We start from the raw sequence: 27,620 nt of genomic DNA, 5'->3' as shown, positions 1-27,620 counted from the left end.
GCTCCTTATGAGTCGCAGACTGCGATCCATACTGCCAACCACAAACAAGCAGCTACTACCTGAAATTGTCAAAGTCACAGAGGCTCGCTGTAAAAGGGCAAAGCAGCAACAGCATCAGAAAAAGTATTATGATCGTTCAGCGCATCAACTGTCACAACTTCGCATGGGACAACCTGTTCGCATACAGGAACATGGCCTCTGGAAGCCTGCTGTTGTTGTTCATCCAGCCAACACAGAAAGATCCTATCATGTTCGCACTTCAGATGGTCAGGTGTATCGGAGAAACCGACGTCACCTTCTCTGTACAAAAGAGGAAGCTGTGGAGCCTTGTGGTTCTGCAAACATTGAAGAAAATCAAAACAGCAATACATCGCCAATGTTTCCTGTACATGCTGAAATACCAGCACAGCCTTTAAAAGTCAGAGAGGTGCAGCCCATACAATATCATACCAGATCCGGTCGAGCAGTGCGACCAAGAGAAATCCTTGATTTGTAATTTGAAATTCGTCTGGGGTGTAGGCGGATCGCTGCCCCTGTGAGAGAACGAAATCTAAAATCTGGTATGGGCTGTCAGAAAGAAATGGACACTTTGTTCTTATATTAAGTGCCTTCTGTTGCAATTCTGTTTAATCCAGCACCCTTTATGTTTATGCTAAAGTAATGTTTAATAATTTAGATATACACTTCAGTGATGCAATGTGTCATTTTCTTTTGTTTTTTGAAAAAAAGGGAGATGTAATATTCACGTAAGCACTGAATATTTGCGACACTAATTTACGACTAGTAGAAGAGTTTACTAGTGATGGTTAACCTGTAATACGGCAACACGTTGTGGATTAAAGCTGAAAGTTGTTGGTACTCACTGTCCGTCTCCTTATTTAATTACTGCACGCCCCGTGCAACAAATAAAGTTAAACACAGAACAAGACAGTAGCACCGGTGCTCCCAACTTCAAATATTTAGGAGCACCAAAAATTTTTTAGGAGCACCAGAAAAAATTTAGGAGCACCCACCAAAAATGAATGAGCACAGCTGCAAATTGTTTTTTAAGGGATTTATTGTATTTTAAAACAACATTAATAGGACTAACAAAAACCAGAAACAACTATCTAACTAATGCTGCGAAGACATTGATATTTGTGTGCAATAATTCCAAAATGAATGTCTAATAATTATAGAATATTAATGATGATGAAAAAGACAATAATAGTAATGAATTCCTTTTTCCCATTATGATGCTGCCTTAAATGTGCATGAATGTAGGTTATCTGCTATAAAAAGTCTGTTACTTTATGAAAAATAATTGTATAGTTTGCATCAAACAAAAATGAAGCCTTGCAGTAAGAAATATTTATTTTGTACTGCTGTTTTTATATGCATGTCAATTTAATAAATAATATTACTGCTACAAAACAAACAAAAGATTATAATAAATCATTCAGTTCAATGATGAAAGCTGCAAAGCAGTCATAAGTAAATAAATAAAAAAATAATATACACCTTAAAAAAGAATAGACAAAAGAAAGAAAGTAAAGTCTCACTTCTATCACTCTTTTAAAGTTTTGGTTTCAGTTTGTGTCAATTTAAAGGTTCAGTCTGAGCTGATCTTCATTTTTCTGTGTTTGTGGAAAAGCAGGCGAGTCAGCCGACCCAATTAATAAGTAGGCAGCGCAAGATTATTGCGCTAACCATCGGCGCAAATCCGGTCTTTGTTATGAGCCGCAGTTTCAGTGTAAACTTAGTAAAGGCGAGCTTCTTCTGACTTTTAGCGGACGTTTGCGCTGAACACGCAGTGAATGCAACACATGGAGATTCGGGCACCTTCTCCAAGAAGCGCGTACTCGATTGATCTCAGCTGGCGGATCATTATTCACCACGTGACGTGTCATGATCGCTTTCATCTGCGCCTCAACTTTAGGTGGGGTTTTCAAACCTGTGTGCTTTAAGTTTTTACTCTTCAGCCGTTTGCATTTCCCGTGGTCATAAAAGCTCCTTCCCTGTCATCTGACAGCGGAATACCTTGAGTGAATGACAGCTAATATGAACCAATATAGCGGCAGGGAAGAGCGATTCAGCATGTTTTTACAAAAAATCAAAACAGGTCGCACTACAACCATTATCAGCAGTCGCACTAATGCTCCCATATATATTATGAGGTCGCATAGATTAATTTTCGGGCGCATATGCGACCAAAATGGTCGCAATTTCGAGCCCTGACTACATAAATATCTCCTAATATTTGTTTCTAGCGTAGATAATTCAATGGGATTATCTGAGGCAGCCGCAAAGCTAACAGTTTAACCTTATTCGTTATGGTAATGTATGAGATTTTCTGTTATTAGGCAGACACGTTGAGATTTAGTGTCAGAGGGGATACTCTTTCAGTTAAATTAAGTTGGAAATAGCTAAACAAAGCTATGATTTTTAGTTTAAGGAGCACAGGGTTAAAATTAAAAGAAAAATAAAGAAAGAAAACTGCTAAAAAAATGTTTAAATGACCAGCTTAGACGACCAGCTAAAACCAGCTTGACCAGCCTAGCCAGGCTGGGAGCCCAGCCAAAACCAAGCTGGTCAAGTTGGTTTTAGCTGGTAATTTTCCGGCCTGACCAGCTAAGACCAGGCTGAAAATGCCTGGAAACCAGTCTGAAAATGGCCAAAACCCCTCTAAAACCAGGCTGGTCGACCAGCTGAAAGCAGCCAGTCAGCTTAGACTGGTTTAAGCTGTATTTTTCAGCAGGATTAAGTGGTGGAAATTGACCTGTAGAATTAAAGTCAGGCAACTCAAAGGTAAAATTATTTAATCTTTCTTTAGATTCATTCTTTATTCAGGTAGCTACCAATTGTTATTTAAAACACCTCTTTTCCTAAAATGTAATGTCTTGCTTTGAGCATTTTAGGCAGTCAGCTCTGAATAGTAGGTACTAATAAATGTTCTAGGTCTGTTTTCAACCCATAGAGGAAAACACATCCAAGTAAATGCATTTATAAAATAACTGAATACAAATTTACATAAGTGCAGATAAAATTATAATATTTTTTATACAACATTAGTTATTTGGGTGGTTCATTCCGCTGTGGAGACCAGTGTTGTGGGTAATGCATTACAAGTAACGCGAGTTACGTAATAATATTACTTTTCTAACGAGTAAAGTAACACATTGCTACAAAAAATAAGATATAATATGTGTGTATATTAGATATTTTTTAGTGTAATGAATTCGCTTTTAAAAAATAAATTGCTGAATTAAAATGAAAGTATTCAAAATGAATCACGCAGTCAATGAGAAAACGGGTTGATTATCTTGAAAGCATCAAAGAAAAGAAAACGGAGATTATCTCAATGGACAGTGGTTTTACTTGAGACAATCAGTACAAAAGCAGCAAACACATTAGTTTATCTGTATAGTAACAATAATCGGTATTATACGGCATGTAGAGGTCTGGGGTCAGGAAGTTCTCTGATAACATTATCCGAAAATATCATTTTTTGATGCTGATGTTCTTTAAAGGTAAATAAAGGTGTAGGTTATATAGTTCATTGTCAATTCATTCATTCATTTATTCATTCATTCATTCATTCATTTTCTTGTCGGCTTAGTCCCTTAATTAATCCGGGGTCACCACAGTGGAATGAACCGCCAACTTATCCAGCAAGTTTTTTACGCAGCGGATGCCCTTCCAGCCGCAACCCATCTCTGGGAAACATCCACACACACATTCACACACACACACTCATACACTACGGACAATTTAGCCTACCCAATTCACCTGTACCGCATGTCTTTGCACTGTGGGGGAAACCGGAGCACCCGGAGGAAACCCACGCGAAGGCAGGGAGAACATGCAAACTCCGCATTGTTAATTGAGAACTTCTCTATTAAAAAAAGAATAATTTCAGAGATTAAGTTTAGATCAGCTCAGCGTGGTTTAATATTCAATGCTGAGAGTCCAAACACTGAAGAGCAAATCCAACGATGCGCAGCTCTACAGGTCCCGAACCATGCAAGCCAGTGGCGACAGCGGCGAGGAAAAAAACTTCACCAACTGGCGAAAGTGAAGAATTAAAAAACCTTGAGAGAAACCAGGCTCAGTTGGGCATGACCATTTCTTCTCTGGCCAAACGTCCTGTGCAGAGCTGCAGTCTAGGCGCTGGAGAAGCTTGACGTCAGCGAGACTCGTCTATCCCTGGAGCATCACAGGATTATTTTTCATGAAACTGTTCCTCACTATGAAGACTTCTGATGTTTTTTCATGTGATTTTCAAGGCTGTTTAAACGTATAAAACCCTTCTGACATGGAGGACAGTAATACGGCCTCTCTCCGGTGTGAATTAGCTCGTGTGTTTTCAAGTTTGAGGAGTGAGTGAAACTCTTCTCACAGTATGAGCACTTGTACGGTTTTTCTCCAGTGTGAATCCTTTGGTGTTTTTTCAGATGATCAGCTCTAGTAAAGCTCTTCCCACACTCCGAACACACATGATCTCTCTCGTCAGTGTGTGTTTTCTGGTGCCGTTTACAGTCATCAGGACGTGAAAATCTATTTTCACAGAACGCACACGCATAAACCTTCTCATGTGTGTGAATTCGCATGTGTTGTTTTAAACCTGATGCTCTTTTAAAATCGTGACCACACTGAGTACAGGTGAACGGCTTTTCTCCGGTGTGAACATGCAGATGGTAAGTGAGGTAAGTCTTATATCTGAAACTCTCTCCACATTGAGGACAGTGATACGGCTTTTCTCCGGTGTGAATTCGCTCGTGTACTCTCATTGTTATTGCCTGAGTGAAACTCTTCTCACAATATGAGCACTTGTAGGGTTTTTCCCCATTGTGGATCATTTGGTGACGTTTCAGGTTGTCCGCTGTAGTGAAGCTCTTCCCACACTCCAAACACACACAATCTGTTTTTTCTTTATCGGTTTTCTTCTGCTGTTTACTCTTGTCCATCAGTCCTCCACGTTTTCCACACCGCTCTCTGTCTTTTATGCTCTGAGTTTTGAAGTCTTTCTCCACCTCCTCATTGAGTCTGGCTCTTTGCTCGTTCTTTTCCATGTGATCTAAAATATATAATCAGATCAATCAGTTCATTGTGAAAGTAATTGTAATTAATTATAAATACCATTGATTTTCTTTTCTTTTTTAGTTAAACTTAAGCTGCGCCCCAAATGGCACACTATGCACTATGTACTTAAGCACTTACACACTCAACAGGATAGTATATGTATGTAGTGTGTGGGAATATAAATTTATATTTATATAATTTCTATTTATAAAAGTTGTTACCAGGGTGTGACAGACCTTAAAATGTCTTGGTTTTCCTGCGTGTATTTTTCATGCAATGTTTGATACCGCACAGCGAATGAGAGAAAAAAACCCTCGACATTTCCCGGAAACTTAGATGCACACGGCAGGAAGCGTCAGAAAGCCGCGTGTGTTATTCCGGTCACAAAATGCGGTGAAAATCCTTCAAGAGGTTAAAGTTTGGTTGTGGTGCTAACATGTTTACACTCGGTGCAATAGTTAACTTAGTTCGATACGAACAAACTGAATAAACAAAGAGCACTGGTCGCTCACTTTCCAAATCTGTAGAGACAGGACAATCACCAGCAACTAGAACTGCGTCTTTATTAAGAGGAGACTACAAGCGAATCCGGATCTCAGCGTTTGCAGATGAGAACAGCTCTCAGGTAAACAATAATCCTCCTTAGACACGTAAGTTATTGTTGTCGAGCGTCGCATACTCTGTTAATCCACACGTGACTCCAGCTGAGCTCTCACAGAGAGAAAATGAAAACAAAACTTAACTGCAGCAAACTATAAAAGCAACACTTCACGCTTGTTTTGCCAACACAACGTGGCGTCTCTGTCGTCTAAACACTGTGACAGTAATGAATATTAATGAAGTTGCACAATAGAGCGCGCTGATTGGTTTGAACCAAGCCTTACTCGTGCATTAATGCATCACACTGTAAGACGTAATAAGACACACTCTGGCACAGACGTCCAGTCTGCACGCTGGAATACACGCTATTATGTCATGACCGTGACGCAGCTTCAAAAATTAGTTTCAAACTGGAAGTACGAATTTGCTCGAAATAACGCAAAAACAACCAATTTACACTTTTTAGTGAGATATAGGTGTCCTAATAGTGTTTTTAGCAGTGTGGGACACATATACGACTGTCAACAGCTCAAAACATGTGTTTTGGTGTTTCGTGACCCTTTAATATTGAAACACCCAAAATTACATGAAACTCCGGAGGAAATGCGGATAGTGCAGTGAAGCAAATCGAATTATGTGCTATAAAATGTAAAACAGGAACAGGACATTCAAAAAGCAGCGCATGTAAACACTTTTTTGTTTTTATTCTCTTAATTAGATTAAGCCAATTAATTCAATTACTGATTTCCATGTAAACGTAGTCATTGTGGGCATTATTGATTTTAATATCTGTGTGGCAGACAAGTATATAACCAAAATTAATCTAAAAAATAATTATAATTTACATGTCATCAACGGGATTCAAACTCGTGTAGGTTCAGCACACGCATCAATCACCTTATCTAACTGAGCTACTCAGAACTTCAAATGAAGTGGCCTGTTTTAATATCTTTATCAGTCAAAATATGATTTGCTGTGGTTGTGGACTCATGTTTACATGTTGTTTAGATACATGTACTCACGTTAACGTGTTTTTACAAACTCTCCTGCTGATAGAATAACAAAACGATGCTTCATCAGTTGCTCAAACCATGTTTTTTCATAGCTGTAGACTCATGTGTACCTGTGCCTTTGGACTCATTCGTGACCCATGCTCCCACATGTAACGTACATAAAGATTTTACAAAAAATGAATACAATGACGATATTATTATACAACATATTATGTCTAATATTAGGGATATGGATTTTTTGGCCGATACCGATAACCAATAATTATTCAGGCTTGGTGGCCGATAGCCGATATGTATAGGCCGATAATTTTAAATATTTTAAATTGTTATATTTTTATACAGCAAACTTTATAAAAGATTGAACTGCTCTTATGAACTGAATAGCCTATACACAGAGCAAAAAAGCTATAACTTCAAAATTGCAAGGTGATTATAGACCTATATTCACCATTTCACATAAATCAGCATGCAAAAAATTATTTCCTTTTTTTTATTGCAAATGAACATGCAAGTTGACTGTTGCATAAAAATAATAGTTTAAATAACAAAATGGTATTTAATTAACAAGCAAGTTAAACATTTTTAAATAAGATGAAAATGAAAGAGCTAAGAACTGAAACCATCATGAATAAAACATGTTACAGTGATGTACACATTGTCAAATATATCATGCCCGAAAAAGCCTTTTTCAGAGGTGTTTTGACAGTTTAGAGCCACCGTACAAGCCAACAGCTAAATACAGATAGTACGTTTAGAAAATGCGGCACAGATTCATCCTATTTGGCGTTTTACCATGTCACATGTAGGTGCTTGTCAATCAGTCAATGCTGTCAATTGTGGGAAAATGATCGATGAAAAGTTTATGATAAACCACTGAGAGTTTTACTCAACTGTAGAGGCAGAGTTGCCATCAGAGTCAGATTTTGATACAAAACCTGCATTGAGCTGACTTTATGACAAACACAGAGCAGAATATAAAGACAGAATGAGCGGCTAGTTAAGAACCCCTTTAACTGGATACACCTTTCGCCTCTCCCCCGTGCTACAGTGTGTGTGGTGACAGCTCTCACGCGAGCTCGTTATAATCAATATGAATATTCCGATCAAACTGAATACAATCTTACATCAACAACACATGACCAGCAACGCGTTGATAATAACAAATAATCAGATTACAAACAACCGTTATGTTTACACGTGTTGTAATATGTGCGTGTCCTTCAACGGGACTTGGCTGCAGTTTGGGGTGTGTGAGACAGAGGGAGAGGGAGAGAGAAAAGAGGAGCTGTTTTTAAGCAATGAGACCATTTTCTGTGATGTTCCCTTTTTGGTGACTTAATTTTTGTACCACACGGAAAGTAATAAATATTTTGGACCAAGTTACATGTGTCCTCTTTCATTTTTTTTATTTTTTTTATTGTGTTTTTGACAAAAGGTACAGTACATTAAAGGTATTCAATTACAAAGGTATTTTCGTTTTTTCTTTTTTTTTTTGAACCATACATAAATTGAAAAAAAGAAAAGACAAATTGACATAAAAAAAATAAAAAAATAATAAAATAAAAAAAAAATTTGATGAAAAGGAAATGCATTAAATAATAATATAAAATAAAATAAAATAATAATAATAAAAATGAAAATAAAATAAATTTACAGAAAAAATAAAAAAATAAAAAAATAAATAAATAAGTAAATTAAATTTAAAAAAATAAAAAATAAAAAAAAAGGTGGGTGGGGTTGGGAATTTATGGTTGGAGGAGTACATTAGTCTCAATATGAATTATTAGAGGGTCCCATGTTTTGAAAAATTTTTTGGTTGTCCTCTTTCATTTACCAGCTGCAACGAAAAGAGTTCACCCCGAAACTAACATTATTCGGCCCTGGAGTAATAAGTGAATCTCCCCTGATATCTCTTAACACAACAGAGACAGAGCAGGAAAGGTTTACACATGTAATATTTTTCCTGGGGCGATTTAAAGCAAAATACACAATGACTCTCAATCAAGCATATCTACAATGATAAGGAACGTGGTTACTTACTGAATTATTAACGCACAGCAGTGCCACGTGAAGATAGGACGGACTTTGAAGGAATAAACATATATCTAATATATATTTAATAAATAATATTATGCAGCAGAATATTAGAATATAATGTAATGTGAACATTACTGATGAAACAGAGTGACTGAACAGCAGATATCTGTCTGTGAGGATGAGCTATCACATCTTTAATGAGCCTATGGTTATTTTCTGTCATCGCCTGGTTAATACAAACACATTGATTAACATAAACATAAAATATGATCAGAAAAATCATCCAATATTATGGCTTTGGGTTTTATAAGTCAAGTTTCTTCTCTAAATACAATCTTGTCTATCACATGTGAACATTTTACATTTTAAGATGAAGGACACCAACCTGTTTGTTCGGTAACCTCAGCATCTTCATGATTTATTCTGGATGGTTCTGGATCAGTCAGGTCATCAATCTCCACTTTAATAAACTCAAACTCCACCATTCTGTCAGATTTCAGCTGCATTTCTTTTTCTGATAGAGAGGGAGCAAGGTAAGATCTTTGTTTTTTCTTTTATAAAAGAGTTTATAAAGTTGCTTCCTCAATCCGTTAGATCTTTTGTTTGTTGTTTTGTCGTTATCCCCTCCTGAGTATTTTTTTGAAACCTACTATATAGAGGTAAAGTTAGTTTTATATTCGCACATTCATTCATTTAGAAGTCTCTATATTGTTTACCGTGTTACTTTAAATATTCGATGGGAATTAGTATGCAAGTATGACTTGTAAACAACATCAACACTGTTTATTTGACTGCGAACAATGTTGTACGTTGATAGTCATTGGCTGCTAATATGGTTTTGGTATTATAATACTTTTATGAAATTATATTATTAAGGGGAAAGTCTGAATGTGCAAATATAAAACCAACTTTACCTCTATACCTACCAATACCATCGGTCATTTATTATTTGTTAATCTGTAAATAAATGTACTTCTTTTATAGAACATTGGATTTGGTGTTATTGTTATTTTGGTGTATTGGAGTTATTGTTGAAGTGCTGGGACTGCCTTGCCCTTTAGTTTTTTTTTTTTTTTAATATATATAGTTATATTTTCTGTTATCAAAATTGGCCTATATTATTTTTATAATGGGGAAAAAAAAAAGTTTAATACCTTTTATTTTTTCCCTTTTATGTTAAATTGTTGCATGTTTCCCTGGCCCTAGATAGGGGAGGCAAGTAACCCTTAATAGTTTATTAAACTAGTAATAGTAGGTAAAACTAAATCTGTTTTAAAGCTGCGATCACACTGCACTTATCGCTTCATAGACTTCCATTCATAGGCATGCAAATTCGGCAGACCAGAAACGCAAGCGCACGCAAGTTACGCATTTCACTGCATTGGAAAGTTCAAACTTGATGAACTCTTACCTGCGAAATCACATCAGGTTATTGCGTGAGACCAATAGAAGATCATTTAAAATAAGTAAATGTGGAGCAATCGCTTACATTTAACGTCTAATGATATTGTTTAACCCTTTTCACAGCGCTGTACGATAGAATTTTGCAAGTACAACCTATAGTGTAAAAATGTCTGCTAAATAACTAAATGTAAATGTAATTTCCACGACTTTTCCTAAACACTGTTGGATTTTCTGTTTTTCCCAAACTTTTCCAGGTTCTCCATGATCGTATGTTAACCTAGTTACACCTTTAAATGTCTTTTTAGGCTGAATAATAATAATAGGCTATCTTGAAATATATCTGGTCAAATATTATGTGCTGTCATCATGACAAAGATAAACAAAATCAGTTATTAGAAATGAGTTATTAAAACTATTATGTTTACAAATGTACTGAAAAAAAATCTTTTGAACGAAAATTGGGTAAAAAATATACATGGGGGCTAATAATTCTGATTTTAACTGTATGTAGAACTAATATAACTATAAATATCTATGACATTAATGCTGAAAAATCCAGCTTAAACCAGCCTAGGCGGAGGGGTTTTGGCCATTTCCAGGCTGGTTTCCAGCTATTTCCAGCCTGGTCTTAGCTGGTCAGGCTGAAAAATGACCAGCCAAATCCAGCTAAAACCAGCTTGACCAGCCTGGTTTAAGCTGGATATAGCTGGTTTTGGCTGGACTGCCAGCTTGGCTAGGCTGGTCAAGCTGGTTTTAGCTGGTCATTTCCCAGCCTGACCAGCAAAGACCAGCCTGGAAGTGGCCAAAACCCCTCTAAAACCAGCCTGGTCGACCAGCTAAAACCAGCCAACCAGCCTAGGCTGGATTTTTCAGCAGGGCTATAGATATTTTTTGACAACGCTATATAATCAATTTATTTAATGTAATTCAGCTCTATTAGTAGTGTGTATACCTCACCTACAACCTGCTTCATATCAAGCTTAATACATCACTGACAGCATCCAAAGAAAATGTCTTTCACATAAACGCTCAATTTATATCACATTTTTGATGTTGCTAAAGTCCTTATTAACGTTATGATAAATAAAATTGCAGATATCATAGAGAAGTTCAAGGTTATATAAATAAATAAATGCATTAAACAGCACATCTCAAACGGCTACATGTCAAACACTTTAAATCAATAACTCAGTTAATATACAAACTAATAATATGGGATATTCTAGAATAATGTCACCCAAACCTTTCAGAATCATAATTAAAAGGAATAAATACCAGAACTTGTCAAATCTCCATCCTCGCGCTGCTCTCTTCTTCGCATGCTCCGTTCGTTTGTTTTGTTTAGCCAACTAGCATCTTTAGAGAAACTGCCATCTAGTGGTTTTAAAAATATAAACGAACTAAGCAAACTAGCACCTTGAGCAAAACTGCTATCTAGTGGTTAGAAAATCGAATTAACACGTTGAAAACCACAGTATCATTACTGGATATAACATAATGGATTTCATTACTGCCTCTGTACTCATTAAATACAATAATCTCTGTTAACTATCCTCAAGGTTTGTTTTACTATGGAGTAAGAGACAGCATGAAACTTTCCCATTTACTCCTACTTTTCTTTCTTTGTAACACTCTTTGTCCAGAGTCCAGTTTAAGTGAAGTGTGCTGTGATTTACTCTCGTTTTCGGGATTTTCAAAGAGGATATCACGGTAATATTTCCATCTAATGTAATGTTACTCAGTCAGTTATGCCTATGTTTACAGTTAAAGTCGGAATTTTTAGCCCTCCTGTATGTTAATTTCACCAATTTCTATTTAACGCTAAGATTTTTTTCAACATATTCTAAACATAATAGTTTATTAACTAATTTCTTTGCCATCATCACAGTACATGGATGTTTTACTTGATATTTTTCAAGATATTAGTATTCAGCTTAACCTTTGTGCATGGTTCAAACTGTTATGTTTGGGATGAAAACATGAAATAAACTGATTTAACTAGGCTGATTTATGTCATCAATAGATCTCACCTGTGAATATGAACTGATTGTACATGATTTTATGCAGCAGAACATGAGCATAATGGCTTTAATGAATATATAAATATCCAGTATTTTGTATGAAACAAAGACATTTTACTTGTACTTATGTTGTTTGGTATTAAATTATCTTTTCTCAAATTACTAATTATGCAGACAACAATGTGTGAAAACCCCTCCTTATTACATTGACGTGTCTAAATTTGGCAGGAAACATGTACTAGGCTACCTACTCTGATCTGGCCACAGTATTTGCATAAAAAATAATTCTAAACTGAATAAGATTTAATAGTTGTACCTTTAATTTAATTGTCTGACTAATTCAACAGGTAAGTTGCCGCCACTTAAAGTTAATTGTTTTCTTCATTTGTTTTTCTTTGGGTTTTTACATTTGTGCTCTTTAAAACATAGCTAGCTTGAAATTGTCGCTATTTCAGGAGTTCACACTTAGCTGATGATTGATTATAAGCTTGTTTGGCATGCTGTCCCGGGAAAGAGCTCTGAGCTCATAAGATCCTGGAGCCCGGAGCTCCCTCCTATTGCAAGGCGTGGGGAGTTTGAGCTCAGGTAGATCTCGAGAACTCCCCTGCTGTAGCTAATGAACAGATAGTGATCGCTCTTTAGAGATAACTACTTACTAGGTTCATGTCTACGGTGCTGATTTGGATTAGTCAATTAACTTAAGTTGCATGTTTTTGGACGGTGGGAGGAAACCGGGGAACCTGGGGGAAACCCACTTGAGCACGGTGAGAAAGTGCAAACTCCGCACAAAAAACGTCTGCTGGTTTGGTAAAGCCTGGGACCAGAGACGTTCTTGCTGTGAGGCAACAGTGCTAAGCACCCATCTAGGAAGGAAGAGGAGTAGGGGTGGAAGGGGGGATTCTTCAAAACGAAGATAGCAGTGGATTGTAACCCAGGGTATTTGTAGTAGTTTAAGAGTCGTCTGATTGGTGCATTGAGAATTGGATAATGCGAATCCAGCCGATAGCAATCATAAGCACGTGATCCTCTCGAAATGAGTTTATAAATAAACTTAACTTCTTACTAAATGTATTTGTCAGAGCTAATGCAGTAAGCCACTTGACTTTTCAATGGTCCTGTAGTTTATAACCTTTTGACATCAATAAGATGAGCTTGATGTGTCTATTTACATGTTAATAGCAGACTGGCCCACATTTAAAAAATGGTCCGGCCCTTCTGGCATTTGCCAAAATTGCCAGATGGCCAGTCCAACCCTTGCAGTTTTCAGCATTCCAGCACTATGAATCTCCCTCAGGGTGAGTAAATGGCATCTTTTATTTTTGAGTGAGCTATCGCTTTGTGTTTAAGAGATAGTGTGACTAAAAGTTAACATGCTAATAAGTCACACCCCAAACCAAAGATGACACCTCATTGGTCAGAGCTCTACTGGGGGAGGGAAAAAACCTTAACACAAAAACTCTCTACAGTTTAAACAGAGAGCCGTTCATTGCAGACTCGGATGGAATGAGACCAGATAGCAGCAAACTTTCCCATCTACATCTACTTTTCTTTCTTTGTAACCCTCTTTCTGTTCAGACTCTGAAGCGACATCTGGATTTTACTTCTGCGGGAATTACATGACAAGGAAATCACGGTATGCCTATTTATATCCATGTACTGTACTTCTGTTGTTCAGTTATCTCTTGGTATATCCTGATTTTTATTATATGAAGCCTTTAAATTAAGCCCTAAGATTAGAAACCTGTAACATATCATGTGAAGCTTGTTCAATTTTAAGAAAAGATTGTTATTTATTATTATTTAGTTACTTTCACAATGCTAATTGAATTGCTTCTATGTTTTAGATCATAATTATGGAAAAGAAAAAGCAAAGAGCCAGACTGAATGAGGAAGAGGAAGACTTCAAAACTCTAAACATAAAAGACAGAGAGCTGTGTGGAAGAGGTGGAGGACTGATGGACAAGAGTAAAGAAAAGAAAACATGTAAAAGAAAGAGAGAGCATTTGTGTTTGCTGTGTGGGAAGAGCTTTACTACAGCTGGCCATCTGAAGATACACCACATGATTCACACTGGAGAAAAACCTCACAAGTGCTCATACTGTGAGAAGAGTTTCACTCAGCCAGGAACCTTGAAAATCCATGAGCGAATTCACACTGGAGAAAAGTCGTATCACTGTACTCAGTGTGGTCACGATTTTATATCTGCATCAGTTCTAAAACTACACATGAGAGTTCACACAAATGAGAAGCCTTATGCGTGTCCATTCTGTGGAAAGACTTTTACACGGTTTGATCATTGTAAACGGCACCAGAAAACACACACAGACAACAGAAATCATGTGTGTTTGGAGTGTGGGATGAGTTTTAATAGAGCTGATTGTCTGAAGCAGCATCAACGAGTTCACACTGGAGAAAAACCGTACAAGTGCTCATATTGTGAGAGAAGTTTCAGTCAGTCTGGAAACTTGACGTTACATGAGCGAATTCACACTGGAGAGAGGCCATATTACTGTCCTCCATGTGACAGAGGATTTATAGATTGTAAAAGGCTTGACAATCACATCAAAAAACATCATAAGTCATCACGGTGAGGATGACAAATGCATTAATGTTTATTATTTAGTACAAATATTACTAAATTCAGTAGATTTAGTACTAGGTGATTGGTTTTCATCATCTGTCAGGCTAAGTGTACTGATCTCAAATGAATTTGTATGTATTGGACATTGTTTACATTTGATGACTTGCTGTCAATGCTAGTTTTGTATACCCTATGAAACAATAAAGACATTTAAATTGCATTTATGTTGTTTTTTGTATCTATTTTTACTATAAACGTATTTTTGTGCAAATTGGGACAAATCCTCTTCGAGCCATTGAGACACCTGTAGCCTAAATCTTTATTTTATGAGTTAAAGAGACTGGCATGCCTATAGTGAGATCTGTTTCCTTTCAAAAATATGAGAGAAGAGTATGTTTGACTATTGGTAATGAATCTAAAATTTCATAATTTTACCTTTGAGCTGCCTGACTTTAAATCTACAAGCTAATTTCCACCATTTATTTGTTTTCTTCATTTATTTTTCTTTGAAATGTTTTCTTAAACTAGCTATTTATAACTAAATATATCTAAAAGAACAAAGTCAGGAAGAAAATTGTCTGATATTTCACTTTGTTTTCACCAATAAAAGGGTCTTTATCACTATAAAGTGACTTTGAGACATTCACATTTTCAAAACAAAGTTTGAGATTTTTGATTTAACCCCATAGTTGTTGTATTAATTAGACCTTAGGCTGTAAGAAGTGAATTTGGTGAAGCTCCTGCACTTTTTTTTACAAATAATCTGCAAGCAGAAAACCAGGAAACACACCTCAAATTGTGTCAACCCTGTCATGGACAAATTCAAAGTAGTATAAGTATATTTTCATTGCAATGTGATTATAAAATGTATATTTTTAGAAAGGTGATGTGCCTCTTTACCAACCCCACTTTTTAGATTAATTTATCTAGATTTATTAATGAAATAATGGACAAAACATTTACTTCCCAATAATATATGCAATTGTTGCACGTTCTTTTCCAATTAAAACCCAAGATCTAAAATATTTTGTCAAACTTTCAGTCAATATTAACTGGCCCTTATTGGTTGTTTACGAAATCACACAAGATGTTTTGCTAAGGTGATAAATAATAATTAGATTACAGATGTTCACATAAATGTAGAAATACGTAGGGATGTCATTTAATTTATAACAATAAACGAGCTCTATATGGACTTTAAAAGGGTATCCTTTATATAGACTGAGACAGATTTTTTACATTTTAAAATATGGTACCCAATAGTTTTACTTAAGTAACCCTGCTGAAAAATCCAGCTTAAACCAGCCTAGGATCGTTGGCTGGTTTTAGAGGGGTTTTGGCCACTTCCAGGCTGGTTCCAGCCTGGTTTTAGCTGGACAGACTGAGAAAGTAAAAACAACATTAGCACTATTTGATTGCCTGTGAACAACGATGTACTTTGACAGTCATTAGCTGATGATTTCCCTATAGAGTTTGAAACTATATTATTAGGAAGAAAATCTGAATATAAAATCAACTTCCCTCGAGTTAATTTCTGTCATGACTTACGTTACCAGCATTGTTTTTCATAGTCAATTTAGTATTATGTATAGGCTATACAATTCTAAGATAACTCAACATTTAAAAATAAATCAGGGATCGCATTTTGCCAGCTTTTCTTTCTTTATCGTTGTAGTTACCAATACATTGTGTCTATTGGTCTATCTGTATTCCGCTTTAGGCCATAGATACATTAGATGTCTCCTGCCCTTTTGTTGTCTATTGGACTGAATGGGTCAATAGCCGCCATGTTAGTACAGGGTAGCGCTCGGGACCAAGCTGCAGTGGAGGACTGTGGCCATCCAGAGCCAGAGATATACACATATATCTATGGTGGGGAGTTTTCCCGGTGGTCAGTATACTCAATTTTATTTTTTTAATTACGAAAATTATAATTTTATATCACTTTGGATGAGTGACCGCACGGACATTGCTGACAGAGAGTGTTGGTTTGTGTGCATGTAAATGTATTATCCTCCCTCCCTCCCGTTAGATTTGATCCAATCCGTGTCCTGAAACACAAATCCTCTCCTGCTTGACTAGTGCGGTTGAATGTCTTTATGGGAGCACTGTACAAATGTGGCGGCGCTATTGACGCATGCCCAGGGTCTGTATGCAAAATCTAGTGTATGACTTTAGGCAACAAATGTGTTTATAACGCCAACGCGTCTTCTCTGTCGCAAAAATCTACCGTATATCGCTTTGTAATGTCGCAGCGAGACACTCCTCTTTCCTGTGCGCTGCTACGAAACCATCAACATAACACAGATCGCACGCTGAAGCCGCGGCCATCTTACTCATGGCAAGCTGTTAACTCTCATAACTGGATTCAAGAAGAAAAAAATGCCCACCTCCTGTGTTGCCGTGGGATGTAAAAACCGCTACACGACTGCAAACAAGGCTCGGGGAATCACGTTTCACAAGTAAGACCGAAAAGTTAGATATATTTGGTCATTATTATAACATTTGTTGACATCATGTCAAGACCATCAGCAGCTGTAGTTGATATATTGTATATTGATATAATATTGCAGTTTATTATTTAACAAAACATGTGAAGAGATTTTTATCTCCTTAGTTCGTCTATTTTGTTTCTATGTGTGTGTGTTTAATTAATCTGTTTAGCATGGGCCATCTTTCAAAACAAAACAAAAAAAGCTGTTGTTCAATAAGCTATGAAACACAATTTAAAAGGTGTAATAATAAGAAATATTCATAATAATTAATTTGTAATTTCTTAAATCTTTGCAAAAACAACAACCCCAAAACATAACAAAACCTTAAGAGAAGATTCTAACTACAAATACTATTAAAATCATTGCAAACCATTCATTAATTTTCCTTCAGCTTAGTTCCTTTTATTTATTAGGGGTCCCCACAGCGGAATGACCTGCCAACTATTCCAGCATATGTTTTACACAGTGGATGCTCTTCCAGCTGCAACCCAGTACTGGGAAACATCCATACGCTGTCATTCACACACACTCATACACTACGGCCAATTTAGTTTATTTAACTCATCTGTAGTGTATGAGTTTGGACTGTGGGGAAAACCGGGGCACATAGAGGAAACCCACACCAACAGGGACAGAACATGCAAACTCCACAGAGAAATGCCAACTGACCCAGCGGGGACTCGAACTAGCCACCTTCTTGCTGTGAGGCGACAGTGCTAACCACTGAGCCACCGTATCGCCCACATTTGAACTATTAAGATGTAATGTTTTCTCGTGTGTTTTGGGACATATTCCAGTAGTATGTAATGGTTTATGTATACCAGTTGAAACTTCATATTAAACACAAAATTATTTTCATTGTAGTCATTAAAACCGTTAGAACGTACGTGATGGTTTATGCTTTTCTTTTTAGCATGAATAGTTGTGCCTTATTAACTGTCACACTAAATTGCCTGTAATTGAGATATTCTCTATAGACCTTTTTCATGGCTGCTGCATGGAGGGCGCCATAGCGACCAGCGTCTTCCGGTAGAATGCTAAAAACTTCCGTTTACAGCGTGTACAACTGGTAATTTGCGCTCCGAAAATGGGTTTCAATAACGTTTTAATGGATATCAGAGTGTTTTTGTGACACAACTTAGAAATGTGTCTGTTAAAGCCCTTATAATCTGTCACATGTGGTTCAAGCGCGTCAGAAATACGAGAAAAACGTTCTTCTAGTTCACGTGTCTGCCGTCAGAAATACAGTGTGTGTGTGCGTTCCCGGCCTGTCAGCTGTTAGCTCAGCTGCTCTTTAACACACACACACGCACACAGAGAGAGAGCAAAGTACTGGCATGAAACTTAACAGGTATGAAAGTCGTGCAATTTACAAAAATGAGCAATAAAAGTCTGTTATTGATCCTCTGCTGGCTGATTTGCTGTTCATTCTAATCGCGAGCCGTTTGTGTTTCATTTTGTGTGTTGTTTTTACCACGGTTTGTGTTTTTCTGTCATTTCGAAATGACACTAGCCTATATTTTCACTTTGTCACAGTTATTAAATCAGTGTGTCAGTGGCACAGTACAGGCTACTGTGTGTGTCAAACATTTTGGTGATTTACATTTGTTTGGGCTGGTTATATATTTGAAATAAAGAGAAAATGTTGACTTTAGCGATGACGAGGCTTCATTTAAACTGCAGAAGATGCCGTCTGACAACGAGGGGAAAATGCCTCACAGCAGCTGTTTTCCATCCTATTAGATCGCATTTCTTTAAATGATCAGTCCAGGAGATGCTGCTGATGGACAACAGTATTAGTTCAAAGAGGATAAAAGCAGGTAAAATAGATTAAAACTATCGTTTCAAAGCTGTCCAAATGTGACTGTTTACACGCATCAGCTGCCGACCGGAAGTTCTTCGCATTCTCCTTGCGCAGCATACACGCAAAGCATAATGGGTAATTTTGCGTTCCAAGAAAAAGGTCTATAGGTTTAAAACAACCCTAATCACTCCAACCCTAATCATGTAACAGCTGATCCGAATAATTGAGGCGTCTATCTAGATTGGTTGGATCAGCTGTGTTTGATCAGGGTTGGAGCAAAACTTTGCAGAGCTGCGGCTCTCCAGGAATCCAGTTTGAGACCTATGATCTGTATTCTTCTCTAATGTTCTCACCTGTTGTAGGTTTCCTAAAAACATCGAGTCGAGGAAGCAGTGGGAATTAGCCGTAAAAAGAGGAGTTTCTGCAAGTAGGTACTCGGTGCTGTGCAGTGAACACTTCAGGCCGGAGGACTTTGACAGGACGGGTCAGACTGTGAGGATTCGGGATGGAGTTAAACCATCCATTTTCAACTTCCCAGCTAATCTACAAAAGGTAGGTTTATCGTCACTGGATTAAAATGATGTGATGAATGCGTCTCAGTCAGGTAACCTGTTCAGTAGTCCGTCTCAATTGTAGTCCGTCTCAATTGCTAAATTTTCTATCGCACTAAAACATATTGTCCCACAATGCATAGTGTAAATATTGGAAGCATCTATGCTAGGTTAGTTTTTAACAGCAGATGGTGCTTTAACTAGATTTTAACAGCAGATGGTGCTGTAGGCTTGTTCTTAACACCAAACTGGATCTAGACAAGATCAAATCAGCAGAAGGTGATATATAGGCTAGTTTCTAACATCAAACGCCGTTCTAAGCTAGTTTTTAATGAAAAACACAGCTCTAGGCTACTTGTTACTGCAAACTGGATCTAGGCTAGCTTATAACAGCAGAAGTCAATCTATAGACTAGTTTTTAACAGCAGATGCTGCTCTAGGCTAGTTTTTAACACCAGATGGCGCTCTAGGCTAGTTTTTAACAGCAGATGCTGCTCTAGGCTTCTTTTTACAACCAGATGATGCTCTAGGCTAGTTTTTAACAGCAGATGATGCTCTAGACTAGTTTTTAACAGCAGATGATGCTCTAGACTAGTTTTTAACAGCAGATGATGCTCTAGACTAGTTTTTAACAGCAGATGATGCTCTAGACTAGTTTATAATAGTAGACGGTGCTCTAGGCTAGTTGTTCACCGCAGAAGGTGATCTAAATGCTAGTTTTTAACATCAAACACCGTTTTTGGCTCGTTTTTAATACAAGACACAGCTCTAGTTTAGTTTTTAACTGCAGACTGGATCTAGGCTAGTTTATAACAGCAGAAGTCAATCTATAGGCTAGTTTTTAACAACAGATTGCTCTATAGGCTAGTTTTTTACAGCAAATGCTGTGCTACATAGGCTTGTTTTTAATAAAAAACGCTGTTCTAGGCTACGTTTTACCACCAGATGACGCTCTAGACTAGTTTTAACGGCAGATGGTGTTCTAGGCCAGATTATAACCGTAGATGGGGCTCTAGGCTAGTTTTTAACAGCACTTTAGGTTAGTTTTTTTACAGCAGAAGGTGATCTAAGAGCTAGTTTTTGACAGCAGAAGGTGATCTATAAGCTAGTTTTTAACAGCAAAAGGCTCTCTAGGCTAGTTTATAACAGCAGACGGCGATGCATTATGAAAATCTCAGAATTGATGCAGAATGGATATCTGTACACTATACCTGATACATAGATTCACAAGCTCTGGAGCTGATTGAGATACGCCTGATAATTTGTTATTACAATATGACATTTTTATTTGTATTTCCAGGCTAGAAAGTCTTTTACAACCAGCACAACACAAAACTGGATAAAAGCTGAAGGGAGATCATCAGTGGACTGTTCTCAGGATTCACAGGGCACTAAACCTTCACTACCCGACACTGTGAGTATTAGAGATGACGAGGCTAAACTGTCGATCTTCAGTTTCTCTGCTCATCTGCCAATAGTAGGTTTATCATCACTGAATTAAAATGTGTACTATAAAATGCAGTGGTGCAACTAATCTATGTACAAGTCTGAGTATCTGTGCACTAAGTATATGTTGGAGGAACAGTTAATCAAAATGAAGTATAAAGAAATGTTTGATATGTTGTAAATAAATTGTGGCTTATTTATATTTTAAATTCTAGGTTAAACAGACTGTGGTACCAAGGACGACACATACCTCAATTAAAGCAGAAAAGATCATGTTAGTAGACTGTTCTCTGGATTTCCAGAAGACCGACACTTCGCTTCCTAACACTGTGAGTATTAGAGAGGGATTAAAGGGCACCCATGATGAAAATCAACTTTTGGTTGGACAGAACTGTGTGTGGGTATAGTGTCCACAGTCATGTTGGAGTGATAGAAACACAATAAGTCTTTTTTTTAATTTCCTAATGTTAAAAAAGGGTCCAAATCCCAGTGATTTTGAGGCGCACTGCAACTGTCACGATTACCAGCGATCATTTCCCATAAGATCGCTGGTTTGCACCTACAAATACCATGGACTTCAAATCTGCCATTTCTGGACTACATATTCATACATGCACTCCGGTCACACTCACACATGCTTCCTCATCTAGACTGATTACATTCACACCACCTGAGGATTGTCAAAGACTGATTAACACACACTTTTTAAGCCACACATTTACCCCTTCAGTGGGCCGAGTCTTGTTATCTGTCATAGTAGCATTACAACACGTTTCCCAGTCTTGTTATCTACCGACCGTTAGCCTTTGTCTTTGCCTGTCGCCTGCCTTTCTGACCTCTTGCCTTTATTCGACTGTGATTCTGGATTGTCCTCACACACCTGTTTGCACCTGTGTTGACCACCGCTTGCCTGACTGTGAATAAACCTGCATATTGGATCTTACCTCAGTTGTTGGTGTTACTCCCCGTGGTTACAGAAACGTGACGTAGGAGTGTGTTTTCCCCGCCCACCAAATTATTTGACAGGCGCTGTGTTTCTGTAATTTCCTGTATGCACATGTAAACAGAACATTTTTTGCAAAGAAACTGGGATTAAAAGATCTTTTCCAACTCTGTTATTTTAATAAGTTTTAAAAGTTAAAAATAATTATTATATATATATTTTTTTTTTTCATTTTTCAAGTTCAGAACAAAAAAAAATTCAAGGGAATATAAAAACAAAAAAGACACATTACAAGTGTCAAAGATTACAATCTTATTTACATTCGTATTTATGGTTAACAAAACGTTGCTATATAAAACTTTGTTAAGGGTTACTTACAGGCTCCAGATAAATAAAAATAAAAGCGCCACAATAAAATTAAAACATTACATTTCTTCTCAACCATTTACCCAGGTATGCAGAAATGTTATAGGCTTGCTGTCTCAAGGAAAGTGTCAGTACTTCCAGATCATACACCTTTCTTACCATATCATGCCATTCACCTAGGAGGATCTTCCTTGAGCCATTTCTTTATAATGGCCTTTCTGCTAGTTGTTAGTAGCAACCAACTAAATAGTGACTTTTTAATTAAATAGCAACTTTACATTTGAATTTACAGGCTAGAAAGCCTGTGCTAACCAGGACAACACACACTTCAAGGAAAGCTGAAGAGAAATCATCAGTCGATTGTTCTCAGGATTTCCAAGAGACTAATCTTCCACTGCCTGAAATTGTGAGTATCACGGCACTTTTCTGCAGTTTAGCACCACTTAATCATGGGTCACCACAGTGGAGTGAACCGCCAGCTATTCCAGTTTATGTTTTATGGAGTGGATACCCTTCTAGCCGCAACCAAGGTCTGGGAAATTCTGGAAAATCACATTCACACAAGTACTCATACACTACGGCCGATTTAGTTCATTATTTCAGCTATAGCGCATGTGTTTGGACTTTGGGGGAAACCAGAGCACCCGGAGAAAAACCCACGCCAACATGGGGAGAACATGCAAACTCCACATAGAAATGCCAACTGACTCAGTCGGTACTCAAACCAGCGACCTTCTTGCTGTGAGGGCACAGTGTTAACTACTGTGCCGCCGTTGGCGCTTTATGCTAGTATTTAACAACAGATGGTGCTTTGCGCTAGTTTTTAGCTACAGATAGCAGTTCACACTAGTATTTAACAACAGATGATGCTCTAGGCTATTTTTTAACCATGCACTGAAATGCTAATGAGGAATAGCGCTTGTGCATTTAACCAAATGATATATATTGGCCTTTATTTCATGAGATTAATGTAAACACCATGAATTCTTTTGCAATTGCTTAAACCTTTCTTAACTTTTTATTAATGATCATTTTAGGTTCAAGTGGTATTTGTAAGGAATTAGATGCAAGCTGAGCATGGCTGTTTGTAAAGCACACGGCCCCATCTGCTGCTAAAAAACTAATTTCAGATTTGATCCAGGAGAGAATAGCGATGCATTTTAAACATCGCAGAATCGATATCTTGAATGGTTTTCGTCACAGCTCTTAAACTACATTGATCATCTACAGTCTTGGTATATCATCATTGGATGTAATGGATTTTAAAACTTGTAATTAAATTGTAACTGTTTTAATTTTCTTTTAGCCTGTGGCAGCCTCCAAAACAGCTGAGGAGAGATTGTCAGAGGACATTTCTCAGGAGGACACTGAACCTCTGCTGCTTAACACTGTGAGTATTTGTACTGACAGGAGGGCTATAGACACCTAAAAGTGGCCTAGAACCACCCCTGATGTAAACATTACTCAAACCTTGGACTGTACAATATATCGAAAAAGCAATATTCATACCGCAGAGAAGTGCAATAAATGAATTTTATGTGCCAAGCATTTGTGTGCTGCATATGCTGTTTATTCAAATCTGACCAATCAGATGGGGCCTTTACTATCCTTATCCCCCAAAAAATAAACAATAAATGAAAATAAACACTAATGCATGGAGACAAGTAAGGAAAATCAGACGAATCAGAATTTCCACAGAGATTTTTTGTCCTTTTTGGGTGTTTTAACATCTATATTTTTCCATTGTGATGTAATTTTTAGATTCAAATAGGCTAAGTTGGCTTGCAGGATTCCCGAGGCAGCTGATGGGTATCGACCAGCCAAGCGTGCTGCAGCCCGGGTGGTTGGGGAAGCAAAAACTCAGCTTAGGAAGAGTTCAGGGAGACCATGGAGGAAGACAGTCGGCCCCAAAGAGATTCTGGCAAACTGTCCGGCACCTCAGAAAAAGGAAAGCAGCTCCACATCAACGCTGTTTACAGCGGAGGTAGGGAGCTGTTGACCTCGACTGGGGATGTGGTCAGATGGTGGAAGGGATACTTTGAGGCTTTCCTTAACGTCACCGACTTGTGTTTCATTGAGGAAGCAGAGACTGAGGTTGCTGGGGTGGACTGAGGTAGTTTGCAAGCTCCGCAGTGGGAAAGCAGGGGGGGTGGAGGGGATTCACCCTGTCTATCTTAGGTCTCTGGATGTTGTGGATCTATTTTGGCTGACACGTCTCTACAATATCGCATGGAGGTCGGGGACAGTACCTCTGGACTGGGCAACCGGAGTGGTGGTTTCCATTTTTAAGAAGGGGGACCAGAGGGTGTGCTCCAACTATAGGGAGATCACACTCATCAGCCTTCAAGGGAAAGTCTATGCCGGGGTACTGGAGAGGAGGATCCGGTCGATGTTTGGACCTAGGATCTAGGAGGAACTTTGCTGTTTTCGTCCAGGCCGTGGTACACTGGACCAGCTCTATACCCTCACCAGGGTTCTTGAGGGTTCATGGGAGTATGCCCAACCAGTCCACATGTGTTTTGTGGACTTGGAGAAGGCATTCAACCGTGTCCCTCGTGGCATTCTGTTCAAGTATCTTGGGGTTTTGTTCACAAGTGAGGGAAGGATGGAACGTGAGATGGACAGGTGGACTGGCGCAGCATTAATGCAGTCGATGTACCGGTTCGTTGTGGTAAGGAAGTAGCTGAGCCGAAAGGCTAAGCTCTGGATTTGCCGGTCAATCTACGTTCCTACTCTCACCTATGGTCATGAGCTTTGGGTCATGACCGAAAGGACAAGATTTTGGACACAAGCGGCCGAAATGAGTTTCCTTCGCAGGGTGGCAGGACGCACTCTTATAGACAGGGTAAGGAGTGAGGAGCTCTGTCACCCGGGAGGAGCTCGGAGTAGAGCCGATGCTCTTCCACATTGAGAGAAGTCAGCTGATGTGGTTCCGCCATCTGTTTCCGATGCCTCCTGGACGCCTACCTAGGGAGGTGTTCAAAGCATGTCCCACAGAAAGGAGGACTCGAGGAAGACCCAGGACATGCTGGAGGTACTATGTATCTTGGCAGGCCTGGGAACGCCTCGAGATCCCCCCGGAGGAGCTGGAGGAAGTGTCTGGGGAGAGGGAAGTCTGGGGTTCCTCCTCGACGCCTACCTAGGGAGGTGTGTTCCAAGCATGTCCCACAGAAAGGATGACTCGAGGAAGACCCAGGACATGCTGGAGGTACTATGTATCTTGGCAGGTCTGGGAACGCCTCGAGATTCCACCGGAGGAGCTGGAGGAAGTGTCTGGAGAGAGGGAAGTCTGGGGTTCTCTTCTAAGACTGCTGCCCCCGCGACCCAGCTTCGGAAAAGCAGGAGAAAAAGAATGAATGAATATATGAAAACATAAGAAATCTTCTTTGAAAGCATTAAAAATATTACTGAACCCAAACTTTCAACCAGTATGAACATAAATGTCAATATTTAAGATGATAAATGCACTGTGGGTTATCATAGCATACTATTTATTTAGTTATAACATAAGAAAAATAGTTCAACACTCAACAACCTCACATATTTTCTAAGTAACGTCTATCCCTACTCAAAACAATCACATCCTCCTCTCTTTCAGGACCACTCCTATGCATTACCTGGATCTCCCGATGATCTGAAAGTCAGACTCGGTGAAGTCTTGGCCCGAGTGGAGCGTCTGGAGCGAGAGATGAGGAATATGAAGGACCGAGAGCGCAGGGCGAAGAGGGCTGTGTATTATCTTCTACAGGATATGAAGGAGAAGAATACGAAGACCTGAAGAAGAAGCTCAGCATCTCTACTCTGGTGAAAGATCTGGCTAAAAGGTGGTGTGTGTCACAATGGATGAACGTGCCTACAGTATTACCTGTTAAAAGCTACCTTCAGAGGCTGCATAGCTGGCACAGAATATGTCTGATAATGTGGAGAGTAATCTGGAAATGGCGTTCAGGTTCAAGACGTACTGCACGCATCACACAAGCTAACAGGTGTGCACGTCATTTATGATTGCCAGCAGATGAAGGTGTCTTTGAATGCACAGTCACAAATGTACACGTACTTTGTGCATATTCTAAGTAGGGATGCACCAATCAAATTTTTGGACTGGATATTGGATTTGATTGGGTATTGACCAGTGGTACATTCCCATTGTTAGCCAGCTAAGGTTGCAAGTTCTGTTGTCTCAAACAGAGTTCAATGATTCTGCATTCCCCAAATCCATCATTCCAGTGAACATTTGCAAACAAAGTGCTAATCTTTTGTCGTTTAATCCAGGGGTCTGCAACCTAATTTGTAGTACACCCTGGTGATAATATTGGGTGGGGTGGAGATGTGTTTCGTTTTAGTTGGTAGGTGTCATCAGGTTTGTAAGTGAAATTACATCAATATCACAAATGCATGCAACAACAAACAAAAACAATATAATTAGTGCTGGGCAAAGAATAAAGCATCCAAAATAAAAGTTTGCCACATGATATATGTGTGTGTACTATATATGTTTATTATGTATATGTAATGCACACACATGCATAAAAACAAAACTCTGCAAAACATTTATGCATAGATATTTAAATTTATATATAGTTTGTATCTACAAATATATGCATGCATGTAGGTAATTTATATATACATTATAAATATACACAGTACACACACACATATATTAAACTTTTTATTTAGGATGTGATTCATTGCAATTATTTTTTGCCCTACACTTAAAATAATACGACTCACAATAACAGAGAGAGATGCTTGTTTCCCACTAAAGCCTGGTTTATACTTCTGCGTCAAGTGACCGGCGTAACCCACGGCGCAGGCAACGCGCGTGGCTGTGCATTTATACTTCTGCGCGCTGTCTCTGTTAGTCTGCATTAACACTTCTGAAGCGCTAGTGGGCAGTGAGGTGTAAATGTTCCTCTGTGTTGAGTTTCTTCACTGCTTTTTAGCTTTTCCTGAACACTTCCGGGATGTACAAGTGGCTAAAACTCTCTCATTTTGAGGCAGAAACCGGCGGACGTGCAACAACTTTAACTATGAGGTAAACACAAAACAAAACTTTCCATCCGGAGCTCCTTCACGGGACTCCACACTTGTAAACAATCGCTCGTGCCATTCGCGCGGCTCTCGGTCCCGCCCAGACTCGTCAGCGCTACCAAGCCGACCAATCACAGAGCTGGCGCTACGTGTCGTTGCGACGTGTAGTTACAATTTTTGAGAGGTGCACGTCAGCGACGCCGACAGCCACAGCGAAGTATAAATCAGAAGTATAAATCAGCCTTTATGCTGTAGTAGCAGAATCTT

General features: G+C 38.4%; 4 protein-coding genes across 6 annotated transcripts in view; 3 read left to right on the top strand and 1 right to left on the bottom strand.

Annotated features, from left to right (window-relative positions):
• gria4a (glutamate receptor, ionotropic, AMPA 4a) overlaps nucleotides 1-27,620 on the top strand; it is an 877,747-nt gene that overhangs the window by 634,681 nt on the left and 215,446 nt on the right. The gene's annotated exons all lie outside the window — the stretch shown is intronic.
• LOC100148620 (zinc finger protein 239-like) lies at nucleotides 3,907-11,453 on the bottom strand. Of its 2 annotated transcripts, NM_001386267.2 has the most exons (3): nucleotides 11,391-11,453; nucleotides 9,097-9,225; nucleotides 3,907-5,056 (listed from the first exon to the last, which is right to left on the bottom strand). In NM_001386267.2, exons 1-3 carry the CDS (start codon nucleotides 11,434-11,436, stop codon nucleotides 4,227-4,229), a joined length of 1,005 nt encoding a protein of 334 aa, NP_001373196.2. In that variant the 5' UTR covers nucleotides 11,437-11,453; the 3' UTR covers nucleotides 3,907-4,226. The 2 variants fall into 2 exon arrangements, with proteins under 2 accessions (NP_001373196.2, NP_001373197.2); NM_001386268.2 differs by lacking the exon at nucleotides 9,097-9,225.
• On the top strand, nucleotides 11,692-14,937 carry LOC100329885 (uncharacterized). Of its 2 annotated transcripts, none has more exons than XM_087284783.2 (3): nucleotides 11,692-11,825; nucleotides 13,712-13,769; nucleotides 13,981-14,937. In XM_087284783.2, exon 3 carries the CDS (start codon nucleotides 13,990-13,992, stop codon nucleotides 14,725-14,727), a length of 738 nt encoding a protein of 245 aa, XP_087140909.1. In that variant the 5' UTR covers nucleotides 11,692-11,825; nucleotides 13,712-13,769; nucleotides 13,981-13,989; the 3' UTR covers nucleotides 14,728-14,937. The 2 variants fall into 2 exon arrangements, with proteins under 2 accessions (XP_087140909.1, XP_087140910.1); XM_087284784.1 differs by lacking the exon at nucleotides 11,692-11,825 and adding an exon at nucleotides 13,292-13,431.
• Nucleotides 17,032-26,736, top strand: LOC100535121 (uncharacterized). Its single transcript, XM_087284776.1, has 7 exons — nucleotides 17,032-17,179; nucleotides 19,379-19,568; nucleotides 20,868-20,981; nucleotides 21,229-21,342; nucleotides 22,615-22,728; nucleotides 23,629-23,712; nucleotides 25,921-26,736. The coding sequence occupies exons 1-7, from the start codon at nucleotides 17,100-17,102 to the stop codon at nucleotides 26,098-26,100; spliced, it is 876 nt and encodes a 291-aa protein (XP_087140902.1). The 5' UTR covers nucleotides 17,032-17,099; the 3' UTR covers nucleotides 26,101-26,736.

This window comes from Danio rerio, chromosome 15, assembly GCF_052040795.2.
Source record: "Danio rerio strain M-AB ecotype USA chromosome 15, GRCz13ab, whole genome shotgun sequence".
Classification (NCBI taxonomy): Eukaryota; Metazoa; Chordata; class Actinopteri; order Cypriniformes; family Danionidae; genus Danio; species Danio rerio.
The sequence above is the reverse complement of the archived record's forward strand: the minus strand, read 5'-3'. Positions and strand labels throughout refer to the sequence as shown.